This window comes from Antennarius striatus, chromosome 11 (assembly GCF_040054535.1).
Source record: "Antennarius striatus isolate MH-2024 chromosome 11, ASM4005453v1, whole genome shotgun sequence".
Classification (NCBI taxonomy): domain Eukaryota; kingdom Metazoa; phylum Chordata; class Actinopteri; order Lophiiformes; family Antennariidae; genus Antennarius; species Antennarius striatus.
In genome coordinates, this window is record NC_090786.1 from 8,031,614 (window position 1) to 8,053,711 (window position 22,098).

Below are 22,098 nucleotides of genomic sequence, written 5' to 3' on the forward strand. Positions count from 1 at the left end.
CTGAAATCATGAAGCCAATTCATCATAATGTGGCCATTAGCATCAGTGGGACAAGACACACACATACACACACGCACGCACACACACACACACACACACACACACACACACACACACACACACACACACACACACACGCACACACACACACACACACACACACACACACACACACACACATGCACACTCGAGAACATGAATGCACTGTCTTGTCTGCCAGCAGAATAGCACATTCAGACACAGTGTGATGCACACAAACAGCAGAGCTGCAAAGCACATTCATACACAAACATGTTTTGTATTCCCCATTTTGGATCTCAGACACTAAGAGCACAGAGCCAGACAAACAGAGAAAAGAGAGGCCAGGGAGCGAGCTAACATGTGGGTGGTTGTATCTCAAAATAATTAGAGACAGAAGGGGACAGCAAGGACAGATAATAGGATACCAAATGCATTTGGTGCCACGTTCATTACCTGGCATGTCTGTCTCTGCATCTGCCATTTACTGTGAGAAAAGAGACACAAAGTCATGCATGTCTCCTCTTTGGTATTCAGTAAAAAGGACATTTATATATACATTAATCAGGCTTCTGACCATGCGATGTGGAAAGCTGGCATCTACACACAAAAACAGCCACACCATTACATGCTGTACTCTGCGATGTGTTGTCATGTCAAGTTACCCTGTGTTTTGTTGAGTGAAGTGTAACTTCCATAAGCTCCATCTCCCGACCCACATCCGCCCATCAGAGTCGGCCTCATTTTCCTTTCTCTCCTCTCTTTTATCTTTTCTTCTCATTTCATCTCCATTTCTCCCCATACTCTATCCTCTACTCTTTTCTTCGCCTACCCTCACTCTCTCTCCATCTCTCAGCCATGGTTTCCTCCCTCTCCATCATCATTTATCTGCATTCAGTTCATTTTCTCTGCAGCCTGATAGCTCTTAGATGAGGCGTCTTTCTGGTTATAAACTGTAATGAAGACTGAAATACCATTTCCTGGATGGCTACTGAGAGTTTTCTCCACCATCCAATGTTGCTGCAAAGTGATCAATGCTGTTGTTGTTGTTTTGCTTTCCCAGTTGGCTCTTATTGATGTGTCAGCTTGCTTCCAAGCAGATATTACTAATGGCTTCCATCTTACAGGAGGCCCTTCATGGAGAAAAGTCTGTTTATTTGAATTTTTTTTCTAACAGTGTAACCTCCAAAATACATCAGTATTAATAGTGTTGAAATTATTGTGTTATAAAAAAATCTCATTTTTGGCAGCATTTGTACTATTTGTACAACAAATATTACTATAATACCATAGTATTTGCATTATGCTCTGGGTATTGTCTGAAAGTATTATCTCAAAATTCACCTCATTTTATTTTCTGGTTGCAAAGTGCATCACAATGCATTTTACATTCGGTTCTAAGATGAATTAAGGAGACACACTTGTGCCATATAATGGCCTTTCAAAATATAATTTGCGCTGGAAACAGAATATAGCATGGCTGACAGAGGCAGTGGAAAGAAATCAGTATTGTTTTGTTGGCTCAGTCTGTTTATCTCTCAATTAATGTTGCTTTTATATGTCTGTCGATTCTCCTTTTGGTAGTCAAGATAGCTTTGTCATAAACAGCCTTGTACATACAGTGTGGAAAGTGGGTATTTTGCTGATTTTCATAAAACATGAAGTAAAATAATTGCGTGTACAGCAAACCCATTCTGGTTACAAAACCTGTCCCAGCAAAGCTGGCTGGAACTGATTCTTATCCCTTAGTCAAATCTGCAAACTGTGCTGCAAAAAGTCATCTGGTTCACAGTCAAAGTCAAGTTGCCATTTTCTAGTTGAACTGCATCTATAGTACACCACAAGGCTCAATACAGTAGCATTTACTCATACCAACAACACCAATTGTTCTCTCTTTGACTTTAAGTGAGGTAAACCAGTACACAGGTCAGTAATCATACAGTAGTACTGCCTATGGTATTTTGGTGATGGAGCCTATACTTTGCAATGTCCCTTTTGGAAGCATGTTAGCAAATACAGATAGTTATTTGTGGAGGATGAGAAGAAATGTGTGTAGGTGGGGATGAGTGAAATAGTAGTGGGTGGATGGTAGTCCATGGATCCGATGGACAGATGGGTTACAGAAATTATCAGCCTCATAAACAGTGAATGAGATATGACTGGGTTAAATGTTATGCACTTAAGGAGGAAACTCTGCCTTGCATGTAGTGATCCCACAACAATAAAAATATTTTGTGTAAATGCATAGTGAGAGAGGCTTCATGCATTTGATCAAAAGGCACTACAAAATAACATGACACACCAGCTTTGATTGATTACTTCTGTGTTCTTTTATGTATCAACAGGATCCCACTCATAAAAGCTTTCACAGTAAAGTTAATCTTGGTTTGAGGTCTGATTTATAACAAGTGAAGTGCTGAAATTTTCCAAAATGTCAATATGGACTTCTAGTGTGTACTAGAGATATGTACATAAAAGTTTGTGAAAAAATATTGAACAGTTTTTGTGCTAAGCGCCCAAAACCCTCATCTGAGACAAATCCAAAGAAGGAATTCAATGTGGAACCACTGAAACCGAACAAAAAAAAAATGACAAAATGTCTAAATAGCAAAAGCAACACTTTAATACTTGGTTGTGTGAAGAAACTTTAATAAAAACAGTTTTGCTCTGGGAACAAAGCGTGATGGACAGACAGACAAACGGGACCCATTCCTTTATTCCCCATCTCACTTTGTTTGTGGTGGAAGATAATAAATAGACCTTGTCTGTCTTCACTGCTGGTCACAATCTCTTTGGCAAGATGTGAGGCAGTTGACTTTAAATGTGTAAATACTGCAGACACCCACATACGATGCTGCTTGATGGATTTACATATTTAAACTGTCCTGGGTGAATGGCTGAATTAGCAATATTTGCTTTCTAAACTCCAACGCTCACCCAAGCACCTTCATTTCACATGTCAAAATAGTCGTTTTCATCAATTTCCTCCTGTTTGTTGACATGATTCACGATAACGAACCATCCATCAGGATGCCCATTCAAAGGGTACTTTGCATGGAACATTACTGCTTCAATGTGGGTGTGTGGAGGGCAGTGTGTGGATGATCCACATCCGTACATTTCTAGGTTTATAAATGGAACATTGCAAACAATTGTTCACGCACATGGTTTATATTTTTTTACTTGCTATTATTTGTCTTTGGTGCACACACACTTTTTCAACATGGATCCTACACTGTGTTTCATAAATGGGACCTGAGGGTCATGTAGAGGCCTTGAGAGGGCCAGGCACTCCAGTTAAAACACACCGTAAAACACACCGTAATGTGAATTGTAAATAGTTTTTGTATTCTTATCCTATTCCTCACTCACTACTATTCTCTTCCGCCTTTCTATGCACCGACACCGCGTCCTTGACAGTAATTTTTACTGTACTTGGCAATAAAGCCTTTTCTGATTCTGATTCTGATTCTGATTCTGATTAAAAAAACGAAACAAAAACATGATGGAACAAAATGATAAAAGCCCCCTTACTAGCATATTCAAGTTATACAAGTACAACCTGTTGAACTAAAATGATGTCAGAAAGTGACATGGGCATTACAAGACACAACATTATCAATATAATATTGTCCAGCTGGATGATGATTAGTGTGATGTAATAATGGAAATGTTAATATTTTTAAATTCAGACTTTTGTTTCTCTGATACAGAGTCGTCATTTGTTAAGACAGTCAGGCATCTATGAACTTCTTGAATAGGACAACACACACACGCACACACACACGCGCACACACACACACTAACAATATGGTGCATATTAATTTGCAACTGCATTGTTATTTTTAATCCATTCATCAATATTGTGGAATAAGATATGGGCATGCCTATGTATGAAGATCTTCCAATCTGAAAAATGTGCCATTTAAAAAAAAAAAAAAAAAAAAAAAGCAGAAAAACTATAAAATATATGATCCTAGAGTCCCTTTCTATGAGAATGAATGCATCAATATTGGGCCCAAACAGACCTCACTGAAATACCAACACCTTGTCGGGTGCAAGTATTTTTGCTGCTTTATCAATTGTAACCAAGAGCCAACACAGCTCTTGGTTACAATTGACTATGGGGGGTTCAGATGATACTGAGTGACACAATTTTCTCATTGACCATCATCACCCCATTCATCCAATAATAGATGACCCAGTCAGGAATAGATGTGGTCACATGAGCCTTATGTGCTCACACTGAATCCTGCGGTGTCTGAGCACAGTCGTGCAGAACTGATGTGTTCATCCTATTGCTCAACCATATTTCTTGCTGGTTCATAAAGCAGAGATGACATTTAATAGTCTCTGAACTGTGCCTCTGACCCACCAACAATAGATCTGTAGGGAGCTGATAGAGCTGTTGATGCAATCATTAATTTGCCAAGCACTGAGATAGCTTTCAGTAACATCTGGCTTCTAGAAGGATTTGGAACCTCCCCTCACCTGCTTGGATTTCTAACTACATGAGGTTAAACAATGTGTTAGAAATATCAGCTTATTAATGATTCTATTTCAAAACCCAAACCATCTCAAGAGTAAGCAACTTAATCTTTATTGTATTAACACCATGTATTTGTATTTCCATTTCCACAAATTATATAAGATGAAATATAATGTAATCACCAATCTCTTAAGCAAAACTGAAGTAATTAACATTATTTTCACTAACAAATCAGTGCCGCTAAATGACAGACAGCAATGAACAACAATAAAACAAAAAATTACATACACATTAGTCACATAATGATTCTGCAATATGTTAAAAATCATATACAGTATGATGGACTGTAAATATGCATAAATGTTTGCACATTCTGGATTAGAAGCACTAAACACATCCCACTTCTGGTTGTTCCTGCTGCCACACTTGTGAAAGTAAATCCTATTAAGTAAATCCATTTTATTTGAGAGCCTCATATAATTGGATGAAAAGTGGATGATATTTCTCCACATCCCTTAATTTATTCTCTCTCATGTGCTCTACGCCATCATAGAAATAGTTTTGAACAAATGTCACCTCCCTTATAGCCATCAGGTTCTATTGAAGATCCTATCACCTACAGGACCTGCTCTGTGTTCTTTTCACTTTTTGAGGTGAAATACTTTTCATTTCATAAGTTAATATGATGAGTTGGCATCACAAGCAGTGATGCCAACAATGCATTTAATGAGCCTACAGAAAGCATCCTCTCCATCTCACACATGCAGTCTTTCAAAAATACATTTAATTTACTGAAGGAGTGTAAATGCAATAAAACAACAGATTACAATACAACAGATTTTATTTTAAACATCGACTCCATCACCAATAAATACAGATGCAAAGGACACCAGTAAAATTATCTATTAAGTTACTGATCATATTTTCATAAAATAATGAACTATTTCATTTCATCTACTGTTTCCTTTTCTTTCATTTGTCTTCTTTTGAAGATATTTCAGATCATGATTGTTGAACTCTGTCCGACAACAATAAGCAGCCACTGCCTCATGTTTCTTATTAATTGCTAAAGTAATAGACTGATGCAGAATGTTGGTTGTCCAAACCATCATTCGTACAGTCATATTTTTTATGTATTTTGTCTTTGTGGTCTGGTTATTAGACATAACACAAACATCATCATTCCATACTTGCCCACTGGGGCTGAGGACAAAGTTCAAGGCAAAAAATAAGCATGTACAGTAAAATAAGTTTGTGTATCCGTACAGACGGAAAAACGTCACATGGATAGAAAGCGTACTGCACATACATGTGATGATTAAAGACGTATCTACAGTACATTTAGTAGGGATAACATTAGAATCAGTCTGCAGTAATCAAGGCAGGCTGTTGCAGTGTGAAATAACACACACACAAGCACACACAGAGTTGTCACTGCATTTTGAGTCACACAAAGACTGTGGGTCAATAAGAAGCTCTGAAGCATGATGGGCCTGTCGATATGTAAGCACCTGTCAGACTGCCGGAGAAAATGAGAAACAGAATAGCAGGAATCAACTGAGATTGTGTTCCACATCCAGAATGACACGATCTAAACTTAAAAGTCAAGCACGACTGAAACTCTGGAGAGTATTTTTGGAACTGCTGTGATTAAAGCATTTAACAGTCTGTGAATCTATGGCTATTCCACTTTCATTGACCACCCCATCACAAATGGTCATTTTATGGCATCAAGTTTCATAAGCATTAACTAAATCGACGTGCTGTTACTGGTCTAACTTTTTTAAAAGTGCGTTCAAGAATCTCATTTGCTCGGTAGTAAGGATTAATACATACCTCAGATGGAAACAATATTAACTTATCTAAAATGTAAACCATTGATGAGTTGACACTTCAAAGATGGAAGCATGAACAAAGATTTGGCACAGAGCAAAACCAAAATCTGTGTTTCCTTTATGAGTAGTTTATTTTCTTTTTACATGGCACATCCCTCTTGAGTTAAAATATGCATCATGTGTTCTGTGTCATGTCCTTGAAATTCACATGTCACATTTTTTCATATGTTTCATTATTCTGATATGTCAGAGGAAAGGAGGCCTGCCTGTAAAGGTGTTAACAATTGACAATAAATAAATTAGCCACCCATAAATGACATTTTCAAAGCTGCTAATCAAATATTAGAACTTCTTCTGTAAAGTGTATCTCATTTATATACAGCTGATGTGTGACCTAGCTGTGTGTATTGCTTGTGACCTTCCCAATGGTGTGTTGGTGTTCAAAGCTCTGTGAAGTAGAAATGCTCTTTTTAGTGTTCTGCAGTTTTTCCGAGAGGACAAAGCTGCTCATGAAGGAAACAGTCCCCTGATAATCTGGCAATGTGCTGTGGCATTTTGCCCACACAGATCGGTCACACAAATCTGCATGCACAAATAAACAGGTAGACAAGTTAGTACAACAATTACGATTGTGCAGTACCTGCCAACAACATCGTGCTCACATATGGCTGGAGATCTACAGTCATATTACAAAACTAGTGCATTGCAGCAAATGCCTCTAATATACACACTGCATCACCCTGTGTTATATTGAAGAGCTCCATGGACGACTGATCTCCCGTTACACAGCACTTAGATAAAAAAAAGCATATCTAATGAGCGACATCCTGCATGGGGAAAAAAAACAATAAATTTGCACCCACACAAGCTGGTATGATATAGTAGCAGTCTGCAGTGAAGCTATACATAGAAAAGCAGTATAACTTTTGTAAATGAGAGTATTTGGAGGTGTGACATGCTCTCTGAATTGTGTGGGAAAACAATGAAGAATCTGTTGCTTTTGTAAGCCTCATTCACTCCCTCGCATGCCTCTGTTTCATTCACAACTGAGAGCCATTGTTGTTGTCTTGTATGTGTGGAGTAACTGTGGCTTTCTCCTGATTCTACAATCATTTGTCATTTGCAATTGGTGTCAGTGACAGAGATGATTTGTTTATTGGTTTTGTATGTATCATCATTCCCAACTGGTTGCCAAATGAATCATCCCAAGAATGCAAAATCATATTTCTTTTTAAATGGAAGCACATTTTGTTCTTGGTCCTGATATATCCAGGCCCAAATCCAACTGCCTGCATCCAATCAAGCAAAAGAGCAAAAGAGATTCAATATTTCATGACACTTGAGTTCAAATGTAAGTGCCTAACTTTTGATGAAATGTTAAGCTTTAAAAATATCTCTGCCTCTGTTTGGGGTTTGATCTCTGGTACCTTTTTTGACTTAATATTGAATGAAATGCCCAGAGCCATCTTCTCAAGGGCCAATAATCTTTCAGCATTTTGTATAAGCCTTCCCACACTGCTAAAAGTAAGTCATCTAAGATGCAGGTTAACCTTTAGTTTGTCATAATCGTGCCAGGATGAGACTGAATGTGTAATTTTTTCTGTCAGAGAAATTAACCTTGTTTGAACTCAAGATGAGGATGTGTCAGGATGATAATATGTCCAAAAAATTTAACACACTTTTCATTAATTGAAGGATTGTATTGGAATAACAGAAGTCATATTTAGTGAAATAAAATCAACAGAAATGTATTTGATATAACATATGACTAAATTATTTTAGAAAAGGCAGAGATAACAACATCATAAATCACACACACACATTTTCAGTAGAGTAGTTTGAAGAGCAGTTTGCATATCTCTAAAACACAGTGCTTGAAGCATGGGGTGTATTCCAGTGGGTATAAGGTATGTGGACACAACTCCTGCTCATGTGGAAAGGGTGCTGCAGTCTGAGATGTTCTGCGGCCAGAAAGGTCTGTTGTTTGGCCTTGGGCTACCATTCTTGTCCTGTCAGCTCAAATCTTACTAACCACTCCAAGTGATGTGTCAGATCCTTGAGAAGCCATGTCCGGTTAGGCAAGCTGATTAAGAATTGAACAAACATCAGCTTCACAAACTGAGACATAGCTCAAAATGTTGACAGTGTGGAATGACAGTTTTAATACTGGGAGACAGTTTAGATTCACCAAAAAAATGTCAAGAAGTTCTGTAACATCAAATTTCATAGCATTTGGTTTTTATTTAGCAATTTTTACGTGCTGACTTCTATTTAAAATAGCAAATCTTTGACTTTGTGCTTCTGCAGCTCTCCTTCCTATCATCCTCTTCATCACCACCTCCATCTGTATGATTGCTACTGAAGTATCATGTGTTGCTTGATTAGATGGTATAAAAAGTTGCTTTGGTAAATAGCACAGATATTATTGTAAGTTAGTCACCCCTCAGCACTGAAAAACACTGCAGTGGAAGGTAGTATGGCAAAATTCCAGTATTACTCATAATCTTGATACATCGGTGATCATCAATAAGTTGTTTCCTGTTCTACTTTAATTTTCCCCTGGTATATCGGATTTTTCTTTCTCTCCATTAGCTGGCATCTTGGGACTCCACTCGTGGTTTGAATGGTAGCCTCAAGGAGAATCGGATAGAAAGCGGTATGCAGGGAATGACGCTTAAGATTGTAACACTACTGGTAAGTTGTGGGAGTACACTGAATCCATTAACACTTGGCCTGAGTAGGCAAATATGTGAGCAAGACAACAAACACTATGATATAGAACCAAACGCATCCACAGATTAATGAGGCTGTTCTTCACATACATATGCATACTGTCATAATGCAGTGTATTCTTTTTATTAGTGTAAAAATGCCTCCTCCACCTTAATCGATGTTTCTAGCAGATGTTTTCACTATAAAACAATTAGAACTGAAAGCATATAGGAGCAAGCAAGCAAAGAAAGCAATGGAAATGAAGTCTATATTTGTTGTCTTGGGAAATAAAAAGTAATACTGTATAAGAGTCATTTCTTAGTCAAAATCCTCTGTCTTAAAATAAGTGGAGCACTAGATTTCTTCTGATCTGCTCTATGTAGTTTGGTCACACACTCTTAGAAGAGGCCACTTAAGCTGTTTTTTGATCTCTGTAAAAATCGAACCCTTGTTGCATCAACTCATTTCAACCACTCTAGCAGCTGACGTCTCACCTCGTGTAATCACTTCCTTTTCTCCCTCTTCTTCACACTTGATTTACCTGCACCATATTTATCCACATAAGTTCTACTCAGCACTACCAGGCCAGTGACACTGAATCAAATCATTTACATCTGTCCACTTTAACAGCACTCTCTTCTTAAATGTCCCACTTCTCCTATTTTTTCCTACCTCAATTTTATTCTAAGCTGACATTTTCAACCTATAAAGGACAATGACAGTGGGGAGAATATATTTAAAAAGGCTATTTCAATGTTGATGAAACATAGCTATGGCATCATGTGTTATAGGTCAACAGTTGCTGGGGAAACCACTTTATGAGGATGCAGTTCATCTTAGATCAACCTATAAGTTCTTCATAAAGGTGTCACCCTCCAGCTCTTAATATGAGTGAATATGCCTCCCCATCGGTGGCCCTGAGGCGATTTTGTGCATCTTGATAAATGACAAGTGATTAAGTACACAAACTGTACTGTTTTTCACTTTGAGGAGAGTTCAAAAGTAAATCAGGAGCTGAGAGACAAAAATTCACAGTCATTCACATTTTTTAAAATCATTGTTGACAGTTATGACTTGTCCCAAAACTCCTAACCAGTTGTGCCATCATCACTCAAACAGGAAGAGCCTTTTGTGATGGTGGCAGAGAATATTCTGGGCCAACCCAAGCGATACAAAGGTTTTTCAATCGATGTCCTTGATGCACTGGCCAAGATCCTGGGCTTCAAATACGACATTTACCAAGTTGGTGATGGGAAATATGGCTCAGCACTCCCTAATGGATCTTGGAATGGCATGATTGGAGAACTCATTGGAAAGGTGAGAACATTTTTTATTATTCTTGTCAGTCAATCAATGTATATTAAATATTCTCAAAAAACCTTTCATTCTGTGGGAAAAAGGCCATATTGACTCTATCTGCAAATCACTTTCCTCCTGTATATAATATCACATCGACTGAACTAGGCCCAACTTTTTTTTCAGAGACACTTATACAGTTAGAGAACTTCAGAAAGCTAATAAAGATGTTTGGTATGACTGTTGCTATTGTTCACTGTTGCTGGTTTAAAGCTGTGTGGCTGGTGTTAAACAGAGTAATCCCGGTGTGATACCCACCTTACCAGCGTGTTTTCACTGGTTTAACTGCAAGTACTTTTTTTTTTTTGTTATTTGTGTTTGTTTATTTTTTGCAAATACAGTATAGATTTGATCAAGTTAATTTTCTCTGAAAATAACTTCATTATATTTATTGATGTGGCATAATGTTATTTTTATAACAAGATAATGAACAATGGAAATAATATGGATGTTTTACCAGTATTTATGCACACTGGAACCAAGCTTCAATAAAGTCGTAGTGAGGTCCTTGATTAAAGTTCCATGTGGACGGAAGAACAGCTGTGGCAAGCAAATTAATGGTTGGTTTGAAGAAAAAGGAAATGAAAAAAAAATCCCTTTTCTTAAGACATTGTATGTCTCTGTTGTAAACGAGTTAATAAATTTGTGGAACTTGGTTAACAAAAGTTTGTTAAAGGTGCTTCAATGGAAACATATTTTCTTCTATCCACAGAGAGCTGACTTGGCCATATCAGCCATCACCATCACTCCAGAACGGGAGAGTGTGGTGGATTTCAGCAAGCGCTACCTGGACTATTCAGTGGGAATCCTAATGCACAAGTCAGAGGACAAGATTAACATTTTCTCTTTGCTGGCACCATTTGACCTGGCAGTGTGGGCTTGTATCGCTGCAGCCATCCCTGTAGTGGGCATCATGATCTTCCTGCTCAGGCGAATCCAGGCTGTGCGTTGCCATAATAATGCAGGTCATCCACCGCCGTCTGTCTCCACTTCGCTTCAGAGTGCCATCTGGATTGTCTACGGTGCTTTTGTGCAACAAGGTTTGTGTTTGAATCTGGCCTCCATGGCACACAATTGCAGCAGTTACCAATAATGTGCTTGACTACATTTTTATAAATTTGAGGGCCAAGGTTATGCAAGTTTCATACACCATACTGTTTTACTCTTTCCTGTTTGATGTTTTAACTGATTCGTTGTTTGTAATGGTTTTTAATTAACATGAAACTCTAAATATAAACTGAACAAAGCTGAAGGAGAAAATGCTTGAACTACGTCAAGAGGTTAAGGATTAGAAAATTGAGTGAAAAGGTTAATTATGAACATGCTTTGTTGATGTCAGTATGAAAGCAAATGTTAATTTAGGAGTGAGTCACATTAAGGCACAATGCCCATCCTATAGCATTTTCTAAAGGTGCCCCTGTCAAGGATTGGACCCCATCTCTAGGTCTGGTAGACACAGTTATGTCAAGAAGGTTGGGATAAATCACTGCTTCTGTAGCTGATGTGAAAACCTCAGCTGCTTCTATCAAAGTCTGGCACACTTCCTTTGAGCCTTTTTTTTTAAACCGACACCCACTGTTTTTCCACAAAACCTAAATCCCATGACTTTCGTCTGCCTCTGCCTTTTTCTGCTTGTTTCTGGCTCACCTTACAGCTTTTACATTTTCTGATCCTGTCAAGTGGATTGCCTTTTTTGTCAAGATGACATAGGTCACTTTGATACGATGGGTGCAATGTGTTCCATTGAAAAAGAGCTTACTCTTGGCAACTGATTTTGTAAGGATATACCAGAAATTATCTGTAATTTGTTGTATATTTAGTTTAATGTAGACTTTCCACCCACGGATGCACAGACTTTCCCTGTTCCCCTTTTCAAACAAGGACTGCCCTTCTCCAGCTCCATCATGAGGTCAGGGAGAAGTAGGATAGAAGTTTATACCTGGAGAACTCCTTAAAATAAGGATTTTATTGTGTGGATCACTTAATCAACGTGTTTTTTAAGATGGACACAAAGATTCATATAAGTTTCACGAAGCACATTTTACATTCAATGACCTTAGGAAACCAGTCAAAGCCATATTAAATAAAAATGACTGATGCCAGAGCTCTGTGCATCTGACAGCACCTTCAGTTTTTTCCCAAACTGTCCTAAGGGCACAACTGTGTTGATTGTGACACTTTGAGACAAATATGTTTTCATTACACTTCACATTCCTGAATCTTTCATATGACATTTCTATTGCTTTACTTTTCAAAATTAGAATTTGTTCTGACATTTTTCTCATGCACCTTATTAACTGTTGGATATAGAAAGAAAAAGTCAGTCTGACAGTGACAATAGGAAGGCTGATGTAGCAAACGAGTCTGTCCAATGCAAAGACGACAAGAAAGGGTAAAGGATTAAAGACACGAAGGAGAGAATGCAGGATCGATGAATATTAGTGAGTACCACTGTCTTTGAAAAAAATGGCTGGTATGTGCAATGTGATATAAAAGGGTGCGCATAACATTTTAGGGTATATATTTTTGAATATACTAAGCTCTTAGGTTGGATGCAAATATAAGTATTACTTAAATGTTTTAAGAAAACATTACTTACAGCAGCTTCTATTGAGAATTGGTTGGAAATTTTAAGGAATGTCAGCAGTTTTTACTTGTCTTTCATGATATTTTTGGAATAATTGGGCATATTTACATTATTAGAAGAGTTTCAACGTGATAGAAGAGTTTTAGCTAAAATGAAAGTAAAGGTGTACAAAACTGTGGTGAGACCAGCGATGTTGTTTGGTCTAGAGACAGTGTCTCTGAGGAAAAGACAGGAGGCAGAGCTGGAGGTAGCAGAGATGAAGATACTGAGGTTCTCTCTGGGAGTGACCAGGAAGGATAGGATCAGAAATGAGTACATCAGAGGGACAGCACATGTTAGAGGTTTTGGAGATAAAGTCAGAGAGGCCAGACTGAGATGGTTTGGACATGTCCAGAGGAGAGATAGTGAATATATTGGTAAGGATGCTGAGTTTTGAACTGCCAGGCAGGAGGCCTAGAGGAAAACCAAAGAGGAGGTTTATGGATGTAATGAGGGAGGACATGAAGGTAGTTGGTGTGAGAGAAGAGGATGCAGAAGACAGGGTTAGATGGAGGCAACTGATTCGTTGTGGCGACCCCTGAAGGGAAAAGAAGAAGAAGAAGAAGATTTTTTTTTTTTGCGAAAACACTTTAATCACATTCAAACATTTTACAATTTTACAATAGATGAAAACACTAAAGTGCTTCAGAAGAAGATTTTTTTGCAAAAACACTTCAATCACATTCAAAAATTTTAAAATTTTTCATTAGATGAAAGTACTAAAGTGCTTCAAAAACACTAAAAACCAATAAATAAAAGGAAATACAATTTAAATGATTTTTTAAAATTATTTTTGCAAAAACACTTTAATCACATTCAAAGAAGAAGAAGAAGAAAAAAAAAGATTTTTGATTTTTAAAATCACATTTATTCACAACAGCTAAATTACAAGCTAATCCTGTTGACACAAAATCCAAAAGATTCATGCGAAAAGGAAGAAGAAGAAAGTCAGTATGGCTACTACAGCATTATTAGTTTAACTGCATATCTTAGGAGGGGTGACAGTTTCTAAATTATTTAGTTTGTCAGTAGCTTAGGCCCTTTATTGATGAAGTATAGCTGTAGCATTCTGCACAAGCTACAGTACATTTCTACAAATCACTTCTGAACCTCAAAAGCAGCTGAACTTTCACTGTGACCTTAAATTACCATGTGAAAGATCATTAGATTAATCTGGCCAGTTTAAGCACCTGCATGCTGCTCTGCAGAACATTTTGAAGGAATTCCTTTTGATAACATCAATGGATGTAAAGACTAAGGCTCAGGAGACTTGATATCTTATAGCCCACTTACTGATGAAATATTTAATAGCACAGTGTTGGATAATTGACTGAACCATACATGTAAAATGCAGTTTAATACCACACCAGTCGTGAAGACTTCCGAGATTTCTGATCTCTGTGAATGTAGTATTCCACAGGTAAGGTTATACTTGCAATAAATATTGGTAAATTAATTAGGACTTTCAAAATTCTTTATCACTATGTCTGAGGCTACAAATTTGTCCGTATCACCTACGATACTGTTGAACTTCTACTCAACCTATTTATGATTTGATTTGGCCAATAGATATTTGTACTTTTGTACTTTGTTCTGTCTTAAGAAAACCTCTCTCCACCACAGTATAATCGGGAACAACAAATTGATACGACCTGTACTGTACTTGTATTTTCTTTTATTATGTGTAGTTTTTATGTCCTGTCATTGTTTCTGGTAAACTGTTGGAACCAATTCTGTTCGTATGTCGAGGACTACCTGTATTTTGCATATATTTGATAATGACTAAAATAGATAACTGTTAACAACAAACAAAATCAAAATGGATTCTTCTCTTTTTGTGGGGGGGTGATTTTATCATTTGATTAGAATATATTCCATATTGTAAAATGGTTCTACCTGCACCTCCACAGGCAGTGATTCCATCCTGGGATCAGTGGCTCTGCGTATCGTCATGGGCAGCTGGTGGCTCTTCACCCTCATCGTCTGTTCCTCTTACACAGCAAACCTGGCAGCTTACCTCACTGTGTCCCGCATGGACAACGCAGTCCGGTAAGGCAGATACATTCACTCAATAGTTTTGACTCAAAAGCACTTAATTATCTTTTTGTAGAAACTCATCACAACAGGGGATTCCCCAAAGACTGCACATAAATGGTTAATAGCTGATGTTTTGCAAGTTTCTAGACACTGAAGGTTCTGGTTGGTGTAATTTTAATGGAATTACACCAATCAAATATGCTGAAGAGTCTGCTTGAAAGAAAACGTATTTGAGTGTGTGCTTTTTAAGAAAGAAAACAAAAAAATCCAGGGCGGCACGGTGGCGCAGTGGTTAGCTCTGCTGCCTCACAACACGGCGGACCCGGGTTCGAGTCCGGCTCTGTGCGGAGTTCGCATGCTCTCCCCGTGTCTGCGTGGGTTCTCTCCGGGTTCTCCGGCTTCCTCCCACCTCCAAAAGCATGCGCTTCAGGTTGATTGGCCGGTCCCAAATTGACCATAGGAGTGAGTGTGTGTGTGACTGAGTGTTTGTTTCTATGTGGCTCCGCGGTACACTGGCGTCGTGCCCGGAGTGTCCCCCACCTCACTCCCTGAGACTGCCAGGATAGGCGCTGGCTACCCCGCGACCTGCGTTAGCGGATTAAGCGGGTTGGAAGATGAATGAATGAAAAAATGAACAAAAAAATCCATTCGTTTCCATTTAATTTAACTTTGCATACTCAGAGACAATGGGAGATTAAGTTGATTATAATATAACATAATATAATATAATATAATAATAATATAATATTTGTGTAACACAAAGTTAATTTCAGAACTGGAAGAGGTTCTAATCTTGATTGTTGATTTCACAGCTTCATTTCCCAAAGTATCTGCTGCACACACGCCAATGCAACCGAGCTGCAGACTGCTCGATAAGAAACCCTGTGTGTAAAGCTCCTAGCAGCTAATGTAGCCTCAAGCTTCTACCCTCGAGCTGTAACTCAGCAAATGCGTCTAGACATTAGTTTTGACTGATATTGAATCAGCTGATAACCCTTCTAGCACTTCACTGATTGTCTCTCAGCTTCCTCTGTGGCATCATTATACATTATACCTCATGACCAGAACCACTTTCTAAGACCAAATCAGAGGATTTTATGTATAAGGAGATATATTTCCTTTTCTTGATTCGATATACAGTGATCCCTTGCTATAACGCGGTTTACTTTTCATGGTTTCGCTACTTCACGGATTTGCATCGTGCTTTGTGTTCTGCATTCTGATTGGCTAAAAAGTCACTCCGCTTCTTCTCTACCTGTGCGTCAATAACGTTGCAGTTTAATATGTACACGTACATAAAACAGCTTGCCGAATTTACATTACTTACGTGCAAATTCTCTTGTAATTTCGAGTTTCTCTAAAACCCATAATGTCGACAAAATGCTCTGGACCGACAAAAGCACCTGCGGCAGGACCCAAAAGGCAGCGGAAGATGCTATCTATCGCAGATAAAGTTAAACTTCTGGACATGCTAAGGGAAGGTAAAAGCTATGCGGATGTTGGTCGGCATTACAGAATTAATGAATCTTCTGTTTGTTCCATAAAGAAGGAAGAATAAAACATAAGGACGACAGCAGCAATAAGTTTTAATAAGGATGCAAAAAGGGTTGTGTAGTACAGTTCTCCAACATAATCGATGGTGGCATGTTGGTGTATAAGAATCTTTTTGCAAAGAAGAAAAAAGAGCGACAACAACTGCCTATCACTATGTTCTTCTCCCAAACAAACACACCTGCACCGTGGGCTTCAAAAGAAGAAAACACTGCGGAGCGGAGTCAGGATGCAGCGACTCAGTCTGAAGAGCAATGAAATACACCTGAGTCACTATTTGTCCGACTGTACTTTGTATTTTTTTCATAATCATTTAAATTTTCTCCCGTATAATCCAATTACTCGGGTCGCGGTGGGCGTTGTTAATCTCCGCAATTTGAACCCTTCTGTTCACATTGATGATTAAAATTATTATTTGACAGTACAGTACATAAGTTATTTGTTGAAAAAATGTTTCTAAAGTACTTTTATTTGTGAAACAAATGTTTGAGCCTTTAAAATGGTTTGTTATTTCTTTTCAATGTACATAGAGTATTTAATTGTATAATAATTATAAAAAAAATTAAGGTTTCTACTTCACGGAGTTTGCCCATCACGGGTTCTTTTTGGAACATAACCCCCGCGAAAAACAAGGGATTACTGTAATTATTTTTGCACCAACATAAATGAAGGTGTGAATACATAGTGTGATATGTCATCTCAACTAATGACTTGGTGGAAATGTCCACATGTCAATCTGTGATATTTTCTTGAGGAAGAATTCATTTTAAAATTCATTTCTTAAAATAGTCACAAGCAAAATTATCAGTGTCATCCAACTTCATTACAGGAATTTTATTATTGTAAAAATATTCCAACAAATGTCCTAGAGACAAAAAATATGTCAACATGTCAAATTCCAACCAACCACATGTGAGCAAAAGGACATGAAACAAAGCAGCACATATATGCACACCCATTAAATTGACAATTACTGCAACAATATATTTTCCCCACATTACTTTTGTGTAGAGCAATTGCTTGCTTTGCATAGTCTTATCTCCTGCCCTTAGAAGTAGCTGTGTGGTTAAACTTACCATGCAGAACATCTGAACAAATTTTAAGTAATAAAACCTGACCAGTGAACACCAAAACCAAAATAAATCACATGAAATAAAGAAACCCTTTTATTTGTTAGAGGGAAATTTAAAAAAAGCTGGACTACAGAACTACAGCATCCTATTATGCAAAGTGTATTTTTTATCCCTTGTCAAGTGCAACTTTCCTTTTGAAAAGAAGCAGAAAAACGCATTGTTGTTGTTGTTGTTGTTGTTTTTGTTGTTTTTGTTTATTGCAGATTGCAAGCTGTATGCAGAGCTAATTGCTCTGGGTGATTTCCCATGAAGTCAATTTGCTTCTTTTCTTATATTCAACACTGATGAAGAAGTTGCAGGATTGCGTGGTCTGGACAGAGAAGACTTGAAGATCAGAGCTAATGCTTAGCTACTGACTGTTGGGAGCTTTGGTGGAGAGAGCTGGAGTTTTCATCACCCATAATCACACTGTATTCTGCTCTAATCCAGGGTTGTTCACAAGTGGGAGAAGATCTTAACTCTTTAATGTTTGGGATCAAACCATGGATTAATATGAATTTGTGTGTGTAATGAACTATGATCATGCTATTTTCTTCTCTATTGCTGCTGGGTGGAGGGGAAATTGTAGTTCTCAATGATACATACGAGTAAAAGAAGGGAATGGTGAATTAAGGGAAATTCTGAGCTAATAACAAAGACACATAAGCTCTCATTTCTCCTTGATTGCTAGCTTACAGCTAAATTGGCTAGTTGAGATGAATGATCAAATGTCACACTAAGGTCACTACTGAATTGAGTCAAGGTGTACCTTTGCTACACAAGCATTACTTCAATTATATTAAATATGGAGTGTTTCTGGTGAATGATAGTTATTCATTTGACTCTCATTCCTAGGCTGTCAGACGGAAAGAATTTGGGTTGATGATCCACAGTATCAACCTTCTCTGTATTTTTAAATAGAGAGTTTTTTTTCTATCGACATAATAATCTTCGAGAACACGTGCATTATTGTTATTGTAAGTTATTAGTTTCCTCAATAAGGAATGAATTTTCTAATTCGCCTTATTATTTTCCTGATAGACCAAAGACTTTTAAATGTGTCGAAGCTAACTCTGCTGCTACTCTTACCAATTTGCGTTACATTTCACCCATTCACCAATTATTTTCGCAACCGTTGTAGATAGAAAGATGAAACATAAAGCACATTACTCGGCTAGCAAAGGGGATGAAAATGAGATGATGTCGTTGACCTTGAGAAAGCTACGTCAAGGTCGAATTTCAACTTTTGTACTCTCAGGAACTGGATAAAGATAGAAAGTCAAGGGAGAAGGCCAATGTGAGTAAGACTGGTAGTGCTTTGATCTATGAAAGTTGGTCAGAGCACTACCTCTGATCTTTGACCTATGCAAGTAGGTCAGGGTAAAATTTTGAATTCAGGGGTGTCGCGGGATGTTGCAGTCTGTGAATGCTTTGTTCATTTCTTTTGTGTGTGGCCTTAAAGATAAAACAATCACTAATTGTCTCGTCTCCAGCTGCCTATCTGAAATTGGGTCACAGGTTTACACTGGGGGCCATTCCAGCTGAAATTAGGCAGGAGGTGGGGTACACCCTGGACAAGTTGCCAGTTTAACGCAGAGCTACATAGAAAGACAAACCCACTGCAGGTGACTGTCATACGTAAGGTGTATTTAGAGTGAACAGCTCTCCTAAATGGCATGCGTTTGGAGGTGGGAGGAAGCCAGAGAACCTGAAGAAATCCCATGTAGACACAGGGAGAACATGCAAACCCAGGTGGAACTGATTCAAGAACCTTCTTGCTGTGAGTCAACAGCGCTACCCTCTGCACCAGCATACTGCCCATGTGGGGACTCATCAGTCTATAATTATATTTCCTTTCATCCAGCTGCTCAGCTGCTGCCTACCCTTGCTGCAGTCTTTAGTTATGCACATGTACATGAAAAAGGCAGATTACACAGTTGGCTTTGGCAAATTAATCTAGGGAAGTCAGGTGTTGATTAAGAAAAACTCTTATTACAGAACCCAGGATTCCTTTTTACATAATGTTGAGGAAATCAATGACATCAGAAAGTCAGCCATAAACCAGTTATTTATCAGAATGTTTCTGTGTCTGTTGGTTGGAAAAGGAACAATATCAATTTTCTTTTCCTAAAAAACTGGACCAATTTTCATCACTCACTGGGAATTCAGTTTTTCCCATTAATACATGTAAACCGTGACAGTATCGTTCTTTGGATGTGTAAATAATCCAGATTTCAGCAGCATAAAGGACATAAAGAAACTTGATTTACAAATATTTGAGTTACACCTCTTTCCAGGATGATTTTGGTAATTGCTATGGTATTGCTTGTTTGTTGTGGCATTGCAGGTACAGTTGCTGTCCACTGATTTGAAGTTTGTGGTTTGATCACTCAAACTCAAAATGTTTTAGCGTTGAGCAAAGTCAGACTTGTAGGAAAAACTTGAAGGAGTTTGGCCTGTCATCCAAGAGGCTTCTTCAGTTCTTCAAAAGCCTTGAACTTCTCTGCCTTTTTCATTTGTAGCATCTTGTCCACATTGAATATAACTTAAAAAGTTCCTCAAAGTTCAGATAGCACCCCAAATATGCCTGATCATACATCTGGGAGCCTGGGAGCTAAAAGCAAATAGAGTAAGGTGAGGTTCAGCTTGATTAATTTTATACCGAAAGCTTTATTTGGTTAATTTTCGTTATTACCTTTCTTGGATAAATTATCTCACTTTCCGTCAAACATGAGATGATGACAGTGGTTGCCATCCAAATTTATCAGCTTGGGTTTTCATCCGTTCAATTGAAGACCACTTCCATTTAGGTTTTGAGTTGTTTTCTAGCGTCTATTTCTAAATATGTGTGCATTTGGTGTAAAGGGAACAATTAGTGACCTTTGTATATTCAGCATTTGCATATTCAAGCATTTCTTTAAACACTGCAATGCTGTTGTGAATATAAGCCTTTGCAAAGCCCTGAGCCTTTGGGAGAAAGAGGTGAAATATTCCATTATGTTTCTGGCCAGAAGATCAGCAAAAAAAACATTATTGGTCCTCCAGCGTATCCCTTGCATTAATATTTATAGTAATAACTTTGACTGAATTCTTTTGTTTTTGTATTTAATGTGGAAGTAATTGTTTTATTTTTCATAGCCAATTTTACATCTATGGTAGAATTAAATATGACCTATTGTGTGGCCTGCTGTTTAGCACCCACTGTACAGGATGTAAGTGAACAGGCACACATCATGAGGAAATTATTTTTTTTCAATCATACATCTGTGAAGCAGAGTGTCACAAAGAGGAAAAAAAGTGAGCTTGTGTGTGTGTGTGTGTGTGTGTGTGTGTGTGTGTGTGCGTGCGTGCGTGCGTGCGTGCGTGCGTGCGTGCATGTGTGTGTGTCTGGAGAGCCATTAAAGCTAATGAACAGGGGGCTGGGTTGGACCTCTCTCCATTGATCACAAATCAAAGTGAGAGTTGCTTTGAGAAAGGAAAGATAAGAGAATGGTTGATACACAAGATGTTCATGGATTAAAAAAGAAAACAATATCTGGTGTTATGGCTTCCTACTGATTTCATCTTCACCACATTTGATTGCCTTTCATATGTCAACATCTTTTATTGCCTTTTTTTTTTTTCCAGTAAACAATCCCGATGTCTTGAATGTTTATTCCTGTATAGTATCCAGCCAATAAATGTAAATATATTTCTGTGGATCCATTTTAAATCCGCTGATCCATTACTATACAGCAGAGCAAACACTCAGACAAACACTGTGGCACAACTTTAAAATAGTCATCTACTTTACCTCCAAGCACATGCTATTTGTTTTGCTGGCAAAGAACAAGAACCAATTTAGGCTCATGAGTTGAGTTGGGGGAGAATTAAACATAGAAATTTGAATAAAGTGGCACCAACAATAGTTTTATTTATCTTCTAATAAACAGTAGTGTCATTTTCATCAGAATGTTTGCAAATAAACACGAAGATCCTCTGTTCAACTTCTACAGTAGAAATTTGGATTAACAGTAATGGAAAACTACAGCTCAAGTTTAAAAAATAAATTGAATTTGAATTTACAAGAATGTTTTCTTTTCACCAATATCTTTTCTTTTTTCTTTTTTTATCATACAGTGTATGAGTAAAAACCAAAACAGATGGTATTTTACAAGCTAACATATTGTAAAGACCTGCATCTTTTTTTGGCAGCTAACATGTTAACATAATGGCATGAGACAATAGTATACGATTAGGTTTATGTTTTCAAATAGTCTAATATTGACAAAATAAAGATACGTTCTGTATGAATATCAAAATAAGATGCCAAATATTAAAACATAATAAAGACTTGCAAGGTAATATTTCAACTATTTACAC

At 37.7% G+C, this 22,098-nt stretch overlaps 1 protein-coding gene across 1 annotated transcript in view; it reads left to right on the forward strand.

The window, feature by feature from the left end:
- Positions 1–22,098, forward strand: part of grid1a (glutamate receptor, ionotropic, delta 1a) — a 163,492-nt gene that overhangs the window by 133,262 nt on the left and 8,132 nt on the right. Inside the window, exons 8-11 of the mRNA XM_068327238.1 lie at positions 8,935–9,036; positions 10,174–10,371; positions 11,123–11,450; positions 14,947–15,085. Of these exons, the coding sequence (XP_068183339.1) occupies positions 8,935–9,036; positions 10,174–10,371; positions 11,123–11,450; positions 14,947–15,085 (767 nt within the window). The remainder of the gene's footprint in view (positions 1–8,934; positions 9,037–10,173; positions 10,372–11,122; positions 11,451–14,946; positions 15,086–22,098) is intronic.